This window comes from Malaclemys terrapin, chromosome 3 (genome assembly GCF_027887155.1).
Source record: "Malaclemys terrapin pileata isolate rMalTer1 chromosome 3, rMalTer1.hap1, whole genome shotgun sequence".
In the NCBI taxonomy this organism is placed as follows: domain Eukaryota; kingdom Metazoa; phylum Chordata; order Testudines; family Emydidae; genus Malaclemys; species Malaclemys terrapin.
The window spans coordinates 39,289,364-39,303,530 of NC_071507.1; the positions used below are offsets into that span (position 1 = coordinate 39,289,364).

The following is a 14,167-nucleotide window of genomic DNA, read 5'->3' on the forward strand; positions in this document are numbered from 1 at the left end:
CCAGATGTATATTTCGATTATTTCAACATTTTGAATATTTGTTGAGTTTTGAATCAATAATCTCATAACTCTTGGGATTAACTAAACAGAACCTCATTAAGGCCCTGATTCTGCAAAAATACATGTGTTTAACTTTACACACTATGAACATTCCCAATGATTGTAAAGTTAAGTATGTGCATAAATCTTTGTAGGATCAAAGCCTACAATGCACTTCACTAATCCACGTACTTTATAAATCCGCTTTAAAAACTGGCAGTCTCCCACAACCTCTTAGCAAACAATTTACCCTCGGTGTACTGTATAGTGCGGTTTGGTATTACTGAGACATTGCTATTTTTAGAAAATATGCTACTGTACATTGACTAGCCAATTTGGAAGTATTAATAAGTACAGTAGTCCAGATAAATGAACAAAGTACTTTTGTGATGCATCATACTTGCTTTTGCTGACATCCCAGTTCAGTAAATAATTTGCAAAACACAGTAATTGGCAATAAATCTCCCAGTCACTAATGTTCATTAGTGAGATTCTTCTGTACTTGAATATGACAGCTAGTTTCATAACTACAAAAATATTTTCAAAAGGGACAAGGAAGACTCTTCAGCTTCACATGGCCAAAAGTTTATAGATCACCCATAATGATGAACAAAAATAACATGTTTCCCTCAATCCAGTCTCTCAAAACCTATTTTTCTTGGAGAGTCTCACAGAAGATGCTCCACAAAATTCAAATAATACTTTGCATTTATATCTGAATGAATCTTATTTACATCCTGCACTAATGTATGAATTTACCACTATGGAAACATGGTAGAATTAACGCATGGAAAAATAGTGAACATACAGAGGTTAACCTGCCCAATAATCTTACATCTCCAATACTAGCTTCAATAAAAGGGGGAAAAATGAGAAGGGGGATGGGAGTTAGAAAAGGAATGTACGGTTAATTCATCAAAAATATATATGTAATCATTGTGTGTTACATGTAGTGGGAGAGGGGATGGTTTAGCAGGTCTAAGCTAGTGGTTCTCAACCTTTCTCATACTGTGATGCCCTGTTACAGCAGAAAAACATTCCGGGACCCCTTCTCATTTAGTTATAATGAGAGGGTGGTTGCTACTTCCTGAAATGTTTTCATGTTCCCCTAAGGGTGAGAATCCAAAATCTAAGCACCAGGGGCCAGACTATGCAAATCCTTGCCCAGACTTCACTAGGACTTTTCTTGTAAGGATAACTCACATGAATAAGGGTGCACAGGCTCACAACCTAAATTCCCTCTTGGAGAAAGAGGGCTTGTTGCTATAACTACATCACAGAATCACAGAAATGTAAGATTGGAAGAGATCTCAATAGGTCATCCCGGCCAATTATCTGCACTGAGGCAGGACTAAATATTATCTAGCCCATCCCTGACAGATGTTTGACTAACCCTGTTCTTAAAAACCTCAAATGATTAAGATTCCACAAGCTCCCGCAATTTCTAAATCTCCTTTGCTGTAATTTAAGCCCATTACTTCTTGTCCTGTCCTCAGTGCATAACGAGAAAAATGCATCATCATCCTCTTTATAACAACTTTTTACACATGCCGCCCCCAGTCTTCTCTTCTTCAGACTAAAAAACATCAATTTTTTTCAATCTTTCCTGATAGCTCATGTTTTCTAGACCTTTAATCATTTTTGTTGCTCTCCTCTGGTCTTTCTGCAATTCGTCCACATCTTTCACAAAGTGTGGTGCTCAGAACTGGAAACAGTATTCCAGTTGACGTCTTATCAGAAGGGTGACCATACATCCCATTTTGGCAGGGGCAGTCCCTTTTTTAGGCCCTGTCCCAGCCGTCCCGACTGTTTTAACATTTGTCCCATTTGCTCTTGATCATCTGTTAGCAAGCAAACGGGAAAAATGCAGTTTTGTCAAAAAAGTGGGGTAGGACCCCTAACGGGGTATGAAGGAACATGTGGGGGAAGTGTGGGCCAGTGGTAACTGCAGCCCTGTGCTGGAGTGAGGGCTAAGGAGATCGGCTCGGGCCAGCCATCCTGCCCCGTGTTCAGGGGGAGGCCTCAGGCGGCTCCACGCATGGGTGGGCAGCGGGGCTCAGAGGAACAATCCCATGTGTGGGGAGAAGGGTGCTTGTGAGCAGGCTGCGCTGGGGCTTGGGCCAGCCCCACACTCAGTACAGCCCTGCATGGGCGAGACACAGGCAGGGCTCGGAGGGCTCCCCTCTGCACACATAGGGTGTGCACTATGCCTCGGGCTGGCCCGGGGGTGTCCCATTTTTCCTTTGAGAAAATATGATCACCCTGCTTATCGGTGCTCAGTAGAGAGGAAAAATTACTTCTCCTATAACACTCCTGCTAACACATCCCATAACAACTTTTTTTGCAACTGTACCACATTGTTGACTCATATTTAGTTTGTTATCCACTATAACTCCCAGATCCTTTTCTGCCATAGTCCTTCCTAAGCAATCATTTCCCATGCTGTATTTGTGCGGTTGACCTCTTGGGAGGGACAGACAGGATGGAATTGATTTCACCTTCATCACTTTTACGATCTTTAATTCAGACCTCGTTAGCATGTGATCTGACAAAACCAGGACACTCATGGGCCCTGTCCAGTCTTTGTCCTTTGTCTCATCCCTGATACGCATTGTAGGATGCTGGTTTGGGGAGTGATTGGGAGAGAAATGCTATTGAACAGTGAGATGGTATGGAAAAGCTAACTTCAGCTTTTCCTTTGGCACCAATCATATAATTGTAAACACTGCACAGGGCATTTTATTGTGGGGGAGTGGAAAATTGTTATTGCTTGTGTTTTTCCACGGCCTCCTTTAGTCTTTAACTGGCCTCTATCTCTCCTGTTCCAATGCACCCTGCACCTAACACAGTGGTTCCCACAGGAGCCAAGCTGATGGGTGGCAAGATAACAGCAACCTAACTTGACTTATTACTTAACTTGGGGGGAGGAATGGGGAGAGGGTATATGGAAACTTTTCCTTACAGGTAGCCAAAGACACTAGGCAATAATAAACAAGGTGAGACGTTTCTGTGCTGCAGAAACCTCTGGATGGACACAGGTTGCCCACTCCCATCACGCCTGAGCAATGTTGGTTTGAGCCTGGCCCTTTCCTCCTTCCTGGCGGGGGGCTGCTACTGGATAACTTTAGCACATCCTGGGGCGGGAGAAGTGGCCTCCTTCCCTGTCCTCCTGGGAGACCATCTCCCCATTTCTTCTGGGAGATGCTGCCTCTGTTGCATCCCCTGGTGGTGGCTGGTTGCAGACAACATGTGATCGCCTCTTAGGCAGCCTACTGAGCCCGCTCCCATTGACCTTTGGGGGCACTGCCCTGCCCTTTTCCCTCCCCCAATGAAGGGGCCTGCGGCTCCTCTCCCCCCCCCCGGGGGGGGCAGAGGATGCTCCCCACCTTCCCTCGCGAGGGTGCTGCCGCCCCTGTCCTGTTCTGGGGGGCTGAGCCCATTCCCCCTGCACAGGCAGAGGGCTGGGCTCCTTCGTCTCCGGGGAGGGCTCCTTCCCCTCCCCAGGCCCCGCTGGGGGCCCCCCGGGGGCGTGGGGCGCTTGCTCCCTGGGCTGGGCGTGGGGGGGCTGGGGTGTGCGCCAGGCTCCCTCCTCCCCAGCACGCTGCGCACAGCGCACGCCCGGCCCGGGGGGCAGAGCCCGGGCGGCAGGGCCGGCGCTCCCCGGACCCCACATACCTCCCACTCGGTACATGTTGGCCGCCATGTCTGCGCTCCGCGCCCTGCTCCTCCTGCCGCCTGGGCCGGGCCGGGAGGGAGCGGCTCGCTCTGCCCCCCCTCCCCGCCTCGGGCCCCGCCGCCGCCGCCGCGGCCCTCCCCGGAGCTGCCCGGCGCGGGGCGCGGCAGGGCAAGGGTTAAAGAGCCGCCGGGCCCGGAGCCCTCCTGGGTTGCCCGTGTGGGGACGCGAGCGGCGCCAGCGCACGGATAGCCCTGCCCGGGCGGACGCTGCACCAGCGCCGTGTCCCGCTGCGCATCGGGGGAGGAGGGGTTAAAAGTTTCCCTCGTGGTTCTGGCCCCAAAAGGACAAGCGAGGACGGAGTCCGTTTGCTTGGGGGGCATTGGCGGGGGCAGGGGGGCATTGGTACATGGGTGTGCTGGGGCTGGGGGCAGGAAGTGCATTGTATGCTGAGGGTAAGTGTATTAGCATATGCAATGGCAGAGCAAGAGGCTATGACTATGGGTGTGTTTCTGTGTAGGAATCTGCCCCTGGATGGGGGAGGGGGGGGTGGGCATAAGTATAGAGGAGAGCCTGTGGGTGGATGGGAGTCCATGTGAGTGTGTTTCTGTATATAAGTGAGTCGCAGAGCAGCACAGGTGAGTGTAGAAGTGTGACAGCAGTGAGGGTGTGTGTGCTTGTGCATTGGACAATGTGCACCTGTACACAGATGCATTGGAATATGTGTCTGTGCGTGACAGTTGTGCTTGGGGGGTGAACCTGTGCATCAACATGGGTCAGTGTATGTGACTGAGTGTATATTCTTTTGTGTGTGTTCATGCATGGGTATCTGTGAGCTTGTATGCCTAGATGTGTCTGAGTTTGTGCATCTGTACCATATGCGCATTTAGGGTGACCAGATAGCAAATGTGAAAAATCAGGATGGGGGTGGGGGGGTAAGAGGAGCCCATATAAAAAGAAGTCCCAAATATCAGAACTGTCCCTATAAAATCGGGACATCTGGTCACCCTATGTGCATTTGTGTACACAAACAGTATGTATGCCACCTCTCTGAAGCGTTTAAATCCAGCATTTCCTTTGAGATAGTTATTGTTACACTTCAACTGTCCCTTGATTTAGATACAATTATAGTACTTTCCAATGAAAGTTGGTGTCCTCTCACTTTATTTCCATCAAAATATTGAATCACAAAACTGATCTAATCAATAATTATGTTTATCCTAAAGCAATTATACTTTGCAGCTTTCATATGATTCCCCAACAACTTTGCAAACATTTCAAATACTGTCTTTGTTACACCCATTTTTATAACTATTATGCCAGTTATTGCTATACTCATTTACAGACAACCGGTCATACTTTTGTCTACGTGATTTGGTCAAACTCAGGCAGCAGCAGAGTCAGGACTTAATTAGAGTTTCCTGGTTCTTTGTCCCACTGGATCATAGTTTCTACTTAAAGTAATTAAATTCATGTTATCTAATAATGCATTCTATGCTGGGTTTTTTTCACATCTCTTGTTTGGGGTCTCAGTTCCATACTGTACCTCTTGTTTGGTATACAGAGAGAGTGACTGTAATGACCATTGTGATTATCAAACATAAATTCTCCCATTGGGTAGCTATAATCATCAAAAAGAAGTTGCTTACCTATTTATTCACTGGAACATGTTAGTTTTTCTCATTTGTTTTTCCCTGATGTTAGGTTTGTGTGTTTGCTTGTTTGTTTAGCTGTAGGACACTATTCAGGACACAATCTGTCCTTCTGTTATACCGATAATCTCCTTTGCTTCTCTTAAACATATTAATCAAAATTTAGTGGCATATGAAACTTCTTGTGCTGTTTTTGGTAACCCCGCTCATTGGTGAAAAGCATTCAGAAAAGTCTACAATATAGCCTAGAAAAGCTAATATAAAGACAAAGACTTCTAGCAGCTTATCTCAGAATCAATAAATGCTGAAGAATTGTTTACAAATCAAATTGATTCAGAAGTGTTTCCACAACATCGATATTTATGTAACAAAAATATACTTCTCCCTTATTTGAAATTTATTACATGAAAAACAACCATTTTAACAGCTGGGTTCTAGTTTGGCCTGTTGCCTTTTAAAAGAAAGACTTCTGTTTTTTTCTTACATACCATTCATTTCATATCCCAGAATTTCTGTTTGTGTATCTTGAGCATTTTCAAGCTGGCATCTCATTTCTTCCCTGATCTAAAGGGAAATGTAGCGTAGAATTCAAGCTGCTGGGGGGGCTAGGAAAGAGGAATCACTAGCCATAATAAATATGAGTTTTTCTTGTCTTCAGTGCATATTTAAGCTAATCGCATGCCGACATCATTTTTTATTAAATGAGCCTGTGACTATTAGGTTAAGATTTCTCATATGTTGTTGAACAGTGCACTTTTCATTTCCTGAGTTACTGATTCCAATGGAAAACAAGAGCAACTCCGTGTTACTGCTGCTGCAACACATTAAATGAGTGCATGAAATCTAAAGAGCCACCTATCATCCCTCCGCCATTTAAAAAATAACCCCACATTTTGAAAGGGAAATCTGAATTCCTCATCTATCTTGCCCACAGGAAGATGACCAGGGATGCCCCCAGAAACTGTATTCCAAGAGCAGAAGCTATACTTCAGCATACGTTTCTCTGAACTGTCTGATGCTACAGTGGCACCTCACCTGGAATTCAAAAAAGAATCCTACTGCTTAACACTTCCAGTAGTGAATGATACAAAAGATTCAATAAAATGAAAGGTTCAAGAAAATGCAAGTTTGCAAGCAAGGAAACAATTAATTCAGAGGGTTGATTAGGCTTGTTCCATGCAGTCAATACCACTCTTTAAAAGTGCCTTTGAGCTCCTTTCCTCAGTCCAAATTTGCACTGCAACACTAGATGAGTTTTACACATGTAAAAGCTCCAAAACTTGTCTCTCTCACCAACTGAAGTTGGTGCAATAAGAAATATTACCTCACCCACCCTTGCTTCCCCACACTCTTTCATTCTTACATTGTCTTTCAGGAGTCGGTCTCTGGGCTTTCCTTCCATGGGCAGGAAAGGTGAACTGAAGATTTACATTTATATGTGCTGAAGAATATACTTTTTTTCCTTCAAGCACATGGGAGGTGTAATGTCCTGAGGTTAGCCCAGAGAACCCATCCCAGGTTTTAGTCAGGGCCAGACTTCAGGAATTCCTGGGTGACAAAGCATACAGAGCATGCGTGATGAATAAAGTTTATGTACTTCAATATTAAGTCTCAGAAGTCAGAACCTGGTTCTCTATTTCTTCACACCTGTAGTCACTTACACCTGTCCTAAATGAATGGTAAATACCATACTGATTTTGTAGCATCACTTTACACATGTGTAAATGATTAAACAAGGTGTAAGGGAGTTGCAAATCCTACCTTCAAGGAACTCCCCAGACAGCTGAGGCATAATAGGGGTAGCAGACATACTCAGTTTTACAGCCTGTGTGTGTGTTTTAAGAGGCAGGAGTTTCCATACACATTTCAGCTGTATGAAGTGGCTGCAAATCCAGTGATACAGTTCTCTTTTTCCATGAGATCCACTAGCACAAAACTTAAATGAGCTCTGGGAATGTTCCATTGGGTTCTGAACTAAAATATAACAATGCAATCCAGATCCTTTATATAACTTGGTTTTCCTTCTGTATTTTTCCATTTTCTGTGATTAAGGCTCATGCAAATGCTCTGCCTTAATCCTATAATGAATTTTATTCAGCTATTAATTATAAACTTATTTCACTTGTCTGAAAAAAAGACAGGCTTTGGTGAAAAAAAATAAAAACCAAGCAGTTACAAAATCTGAGCACTGAGTGGAGAGTGTAAACCCATGTAAAAGCTATAAAGACATATTCAAAAACAGGTTAAACCAGTTACCATAACTAAAATGGAAAAGAGCAGGGAATATTTTATCACTGGCATTGAAGGAGAAAGGAAACAGAAGATACATGGCTCTGCCCATCTGTGACCCAGAGGCCCATGGGTAGTTAACTGTTCTGTGTCAGCAACTCTTGTCAGGCCTGAAATACTCATTACCCCTAACACATGACTGTCATGATATATACCCAAAAGGTGGCACATAATATATCATTGGAGAACTAATAACTCACTGGTCATTAATATTTTTGCATGGTGTATGTACAAACTGTACAAAAAGTTATAAATATGTGCTAGAATTATGTTCTTAAAATGTGTTTGGCAAGCAATGCATAAGCACGGTCTGCCTTATATAAAGGAATAGGGGTAGCAGACATATTCAGTACATAATATTGAAGTACATAAATTACATGTGTATTTGCTTGTCTGACCAGCCTTGTCATCATGCAGAGACAGTGAAGGTACATTTACATATAAGATAAAATTATCAAGCTAACAATCAGAGGCGAGGACAGCATGGCATCTACATCCCAGCAGGAGAAAAATAACTTCATCTGAGACTACATTTCAGAGGTTTGTGGGTCTATAAAGACAAGGGGGTCTGAACCTTAAATGAAAAGCAATTAAATCAACTGATTGTATATCATATTACTGTATTATAAAAGGGTATCAAGTAAGGTCTTTTCTGAAAGCCTGTGACACACTGGTGATTAATATTATTGTTAAATGTGTGCATTAACATTATGTGAGGAAATATGGATACTCACTGATATTATGCTTTGAAGTCTGTGACCCATCATAGGGAGAAACAGGTTTTCTCCCAGACAGGAGGGAAGGCAGCTATCTATCTGTCTCCAATGTAAATTGAGCATTATGGAATTGAAACAATGGGAGCCCCATTTACATACAAATCAGTAGAAGGATGGGAAGTCAACCAGAAGAGAAGAACAGCAGGAAGCCTTCCTGCCTCTTGTAACGGAGTCGGTGATCTTTGGGAGATATAAGCAGAAACAGAAAGCCATTTTGGTAACCATCACTTAAGGGATTCAAGGGCCTAGAGAGCACTTGAAATTACAGAACATGGGATCCTTCAATAAAGGGGGTGTTGAAGTCTCTGGGAACTGAGTTTAGTTAAGAAACATGCATAGGCAAAGATTGTGACTTGCTGAAAATAATTTTTAATCTTAGGAGCATATTTTTTACTTTTGTTTGCTTGTGACACTTTCTATATTAATTCTTTATACTTGCTATCACTTAATTCTATCCCTTTTAAGTAAACTTGTTTTACTTTTACTATAAATAGGGCCCTACCAAATTCACAGCCAGGAAGAATGCATCATGAAATCTGGTCTCCCCCAGTTGTGATGGGTTGGACACCCCCGTCCAGGATGCCACCTGATATACTGGAGTCCCACTGAGCCCAACCATTCCAGCAGCACACACACAGGTAAGGCCACACCCAGCTGCAGATACAGACTAAAATCAGCTCTGTGTGGGAGGATTCAGCTTGGGGATTTACCCAGCACTCACATGTAAACCCAAAATAATATAGTCTTTTGCTGTATAGAGAGATCTGTATAGTGCAAGCTCATAAAAATTGCCCCCTTCCTCAATGTGGAGGGAGATATGCACAGCTTCCCCTCTCCCCCATATGAATTGCACAAACTGAGTTTTGGAATAAACAAAAAATAAGTTTCTTAACTACAAAAGGTAAATTTTAAGTGATTATAAGGGATAGCAAACAGAACAAAGCAGATTACTGAGCAAATAAAACAAAACAAAACACGCAAACTAAGCTTAATACACTAAAAAAACAGGTTACAAATAGTAATTTCTCACCCTAAATGTTGTTTTAGGCAGGGTGCAGAGTTTCTGCAGTGCAGAGTTCCAGTTATTTCTCTTCACAGGCTAGACCCCTATCTCAGCCTGGACTCAGCCCTTGCTTTTCCCCAGCTTAGTTTCTTTGTTTCTTCAGGTGTTTTCAGCTGTCTTCCTTCTTGGGCAGGGAGGCAGTGGAAAAGAGCGCTGCTTGACTCATTTCCCAGCTTTAAGTAGAATTTACATAAGGCAGGAAGCCTTTGTTTCCAGTGGAAAAATACCAGGAGTGTCCAAAGTGGTACTCCGTACCAGATGACATCATCACATGACTGTGCAGTGTTAAAGCAATCATGAGACAAGGTTTATTTGTAATGTCCACAGGAAGGAATTCCAGGAGTATGAGATCAACATCTTCAAAGACCCACCATCTTTGCTAATGGCTCATCCAGGCTAATTGCATACTGTCTTATGGGCATTTCCTCGGTGTAACTGCAGTTGTAATTGTTACATAGTCAATATTCCTAACTTCAGATACAGAAATGATACACTTATAAAAATAGGATAATCATATTCAGTAAAACATAATCTTTCCAATGATACCTTACATGATCCATCTTGCATAAAACATTTTTGTTATGCCATATATTCATATCATAACAGCATTTCTATGAAGAATATGGGGTGTGGCGTTACACCCGTGAAATCTGGTCTTTTGTGTGCTTTTACCCTATACTATACCGATTTTACGGGGGAGACTAGCATTTCTCAAATTGAAGCTCCTGACCTAAAAGGAAGTTGCGGGGCAGGTGTTGCAAGATTATTTTGGGGGAGATCATGGTATTGCCACCCTTACTTCTGTGCTACCTTCATAGTTGGGCAGCCAGAGAGTGCCGGCTGCTGACTGAGGGCCCAGCTCTGCAGGCAGCAGCACACAAGTAAGGGTAGCAATACCATACCATGCCATCCTTACTTCTGTGCTGCTGCCGGTGGCAGCTCTGCCTTCAGAGCTGGGCTCCCAGCCAGCAGCCACTGCTCTCCAGTTGTCCAGCTCTGAAGGCAGCGCCACCACCACCTGTAGCATTAAGGATAGCAGTACCACATACACCCCCTACAATAACCTTGCGACTCCCCCTCCCCACAACTCCTTTTTGTGTCAGGACCCCTACAATTACAACACCCTGAAATTTCAGATTTAAATAGCTGAAATCATGAAATTTACTATTTTAAAAATCCTATGACTGTGAAGTTGACCAAAATGGACCGTGAATTTGGTAGGGCCCTAACTATAAACCAATTCAGTGCTGTTATTGAAATAAGAGTGTTTGTTAAACGCTTGTTAAACTAATGAGCTGCAGTGTATTGTCTCTTTAAAGGAACAATAAACTTAATAACTAGGGAGGTGTTGGAGTCATCCTGCATAAAACAACTGAGCGGTGGAAGTCAGGGTGTGACCTGTATGCTTGTAGTCTGGCTGTTGGTGTCAGGGCTGTGAGCCACAGTGGCATAACATAGGCACCCAGAGTTGCAGGGCAGGTGGTGACACAACCCCTTACTGGTGTGGTATGAACCCTAAAGTGTCATACCATATATTCTACATTTTGTGAAAATAATCGTACCACAGCATCAACCACTCTGCCACTCTTTTCATTTAAAGAGAGCTGTGTATTTTATTGATGACATACAAGCAGTTTTCATTGTATTGTTTACAATGGCTAGAAAAGAAGCCATCTCTGCAAGAAGAGCAAATTCACTATGTGTTTGTTGTCTCATTCAGGCCTCACCTGGTTGCCTCTTTCACTGTAAATAAAGCAGTGATGTCAGAAGTAAATTGTATAAAGGGAATAAGTGTCTGTTAAGCTAACCAGGGCAGCATAATACTCGGTCTTTTTTTTTTTTTTTTTTTTTTTTTTTTAAATGCAGTAGTGAAATGTAGCTGACAAAGGCATAATATTCTACCAAGGAAAAAGTCTCACTTTTAGAATTTCTCAATAGAAAGTTTTCAAAAATCTCTTTTCACATGGGGGATTGGATGTTTTAGGGGATTGATAACGTGCTATAGAGCCTTTTATCCCTAGGTATCGGCCTTAAAGCCCAACCCAGGTTAGCAATGGCCAAATATAGTTCCCAATCATTGGCCATTCAGTGGCCTGTATAAAATGAGTTTGGTGAGCTCAGGCCAGTTCCGAAAAGTATTCATATTACAGACAACCACTGCCACCACCACCCTTTTTGCCATCTCAGAAGGGAGATTAAGGTTTCAAAAGGCTTGAACTATCCTTTCATCCTTACAAGTGGTCAGGTATTTTATCATGAGAAAAGAGGGGAACTTTCACTTCAGCTGTCACTCTGTGTTCCATTCTGTTTTAAATACAGAGCTTCAGTCCCCAGGGAATCTCACTCTAGCACCTTTCATCAGCAATAAGGTCTTGAACCTGCAAACCCTTGCCCATATTTACATGAGTGATCCCATTTATTTATGCACTTGAGTAAGGGATTGCAGGATCAGACTCACAATTCACTGGCTTAAAAATGCTTTTTAGATGTCTTGTTTATAAATATTCTCAGGTGTATGTTCAAAAATGGTTAACTTAGCCATATCCCACATAATTTGGGGCAGTTTTTAACTACAAAAAAAAAAAAAAGTCCTCCATGTGAGTGAATTTATAATATTGAAGGCCTTGCAATTTCTTACATTCATGCCATTCTTATTAAAGAGAATGGAAGCTTTGAGCCCCAAACCCTGCAAGGTGCTGACCACCTCCTGGGAGGTGTTTGGCACCTTGACTGAGATGTGCTTAGCACTGTGCACAGTCAAGGTTCCTTAAAACATCCATTGACTCCAGTGAGAGTTTTACATGAGTAGGAATTCACTGGTAAGGAACAAGGATACATTCCAAGAGGTACTCAGCTGTTTGCAGAATCAGATCCTGCCAGGAGAACTCATTGTTGCGGCAGTGAAAGAGGAGAGGCAGCACGAGCCTCCACCAATTGTTCTAGCAAGGTCTGGTACCACTTTGAGTTGGTGTGTCCTGGTCTGTCGGGAGCTTACTTCTGCCACAGTGCCCACTTGAGTGATTGCAACAGAGAAATTGTGTTGTATTAATTTAGATGGAATGAATAGGCCAAAGGTGTTACTATAACCCAGTCATTGTTTAACATTGTTTAATGTTGGACAAAGTCCAGTGTTTCGTATAGAGACCTCAGCGCATATAATACCATGGCAAACATCATTAAAAATCATTTAAACATTTTATTAAAGATAAAGGAAAACACTTAAAGCATTTGAAATGTAAAGTATTAAGGCTTTAATTTTAATAACATCCCTTCTTATCTTTCCCTTTAGCTGGAGAGAGTTTTTAAAAGGAAAAATCCCTCTGGCTGAAAGTCTCTTAGAGGGTAATAACTTTCCTTTTGGAGAAAAGAAGAAGTTAGTTGAGATGGGCTGCATCGTTTTTTGCTGCAGCTGCTAAAGTTCGATCCTCTTTCATCCCAGGTGGTGTTTGGGATTCAGCTGGAGCTGGTAGAGGTGGCAATGTCATCTGGGTCCCCCTCTCTGGCCTGATCTGGTGAGGACATTTCTCAGGACAAGGATGAAGACGGTCCGGGGTCCCAGGAGATGGTGTGGATTGCAGCCATGATGGTGAAGCTTGTCTAGTAGGCATGCTCTCTCCTCAAAGTCTCTTTCTTGAAGGACTCACAAAGGGAATGGTGGACAAAAAAGCCTATCCCCTCATTATTTTGTCCATCATCAATTAGGCCTAGTTTCCAACATACCAATTTTAGTTCACTAATTTTTGGTTCCACGCTTTTCTTGTTTAACAAACTTGATTTTAACACAGTCCTTGAGTATATATCATTAGACCTTTTTGGTCTAATTTAGTCTTTCTGCCTCCCTTTCATACCTTTTCCCATCAACATTTGTTATTATAGGTTAAGTGATATCTTATGAACTTTCATAGGCGCCTACTCCCTGGGTGCTTTGGAGCTGGAGCACCTATGGAAAAAAAAATTGGGTGCTCAGCATCCACCAGGCACTGCTGATTGCTGGGGGAGGGGCTTGGGGGAGGCTAGAAAGCAGTGAGTGGGGGGCCTCAGGAAGAGGGTGAAGCAGGGGTGGGAAGAGGTGGAGCAAGGGTGGGGTCTTGGGAAGGGGCAGGAAGAGGTGGGGAAAGGGCAAGGCCTTGGGGAGGAAGTGGAGTGAGGGCAGGGCCTCAGAGTGGACTGGGAGATGGAGCACCCCTGGGGAAAAATAAAAGTCAGTACCTATGAACTTTCACATACTTTTTACTGTTAAGATCACAATTAGAGTAAATTTGTAGACCCAACTATCACTAGGGATATGAGCTTTTAGGAAGGAGAGGTTTCTGTCACTTTAATCATAGACTCTCAGGGTTGGAAGGGACCTCAGGAGGTCATCTAGTCCAACCTCTTGCTCAAAGCAGGAACAACTAAATCCCCAAATGGCACCCTCAAGGATTGAACTCATAAACGTGGTTTTAGCAGGCTAATGCGCAAACCACTGAGCTATCCCTCCCCCCCAATACGGAGTTACTTCTTGTGAGATTGGAAACCTGAATTTTAAAGTTGAAGAAAAGGTTGAAGATTTTCTGTGCCACTTAGGGCTTGCTTGCCCTAGAAAATAAAGTAGTATTGGAACATGACCTTGAGGAGTCATGTTAGCCAACATGATGTAAAACAAGACTTAGTGGTCACCATCTAAGAGCCATTG

At 43.2% G+C, this 14,167-nt stretch overlaps 1 protein-coding gene across 2 annotated transcripts in view; it reads right to left on the reverse strand.

Annotated features, from left to right (window-relative positions):
- MTA3 (metastasis associated 1 family member 3) overlaps positions 1-3,989 on the reverse strand; it is a 189,373-nt gene extending 185,384 nt beyond the window's left edge. For both annotated transcript variants that reach the window (XM_054023618.1, XM_054023619.1), the window contains exon 1: positions 3,715-3,989. In XM_054023618.1, the coding sequence (XP_053879593.1) occupies positions 3,715-3,742 (28 nt within the window). In that variant the 5' untranslated portion in view covers positions 3,743-3,989. The remainder of the gene's footprint in view (positions 1-3,714) is intronic.
- Positions 3,990-14,167: the final 10,178 nt, after the last annotated feature.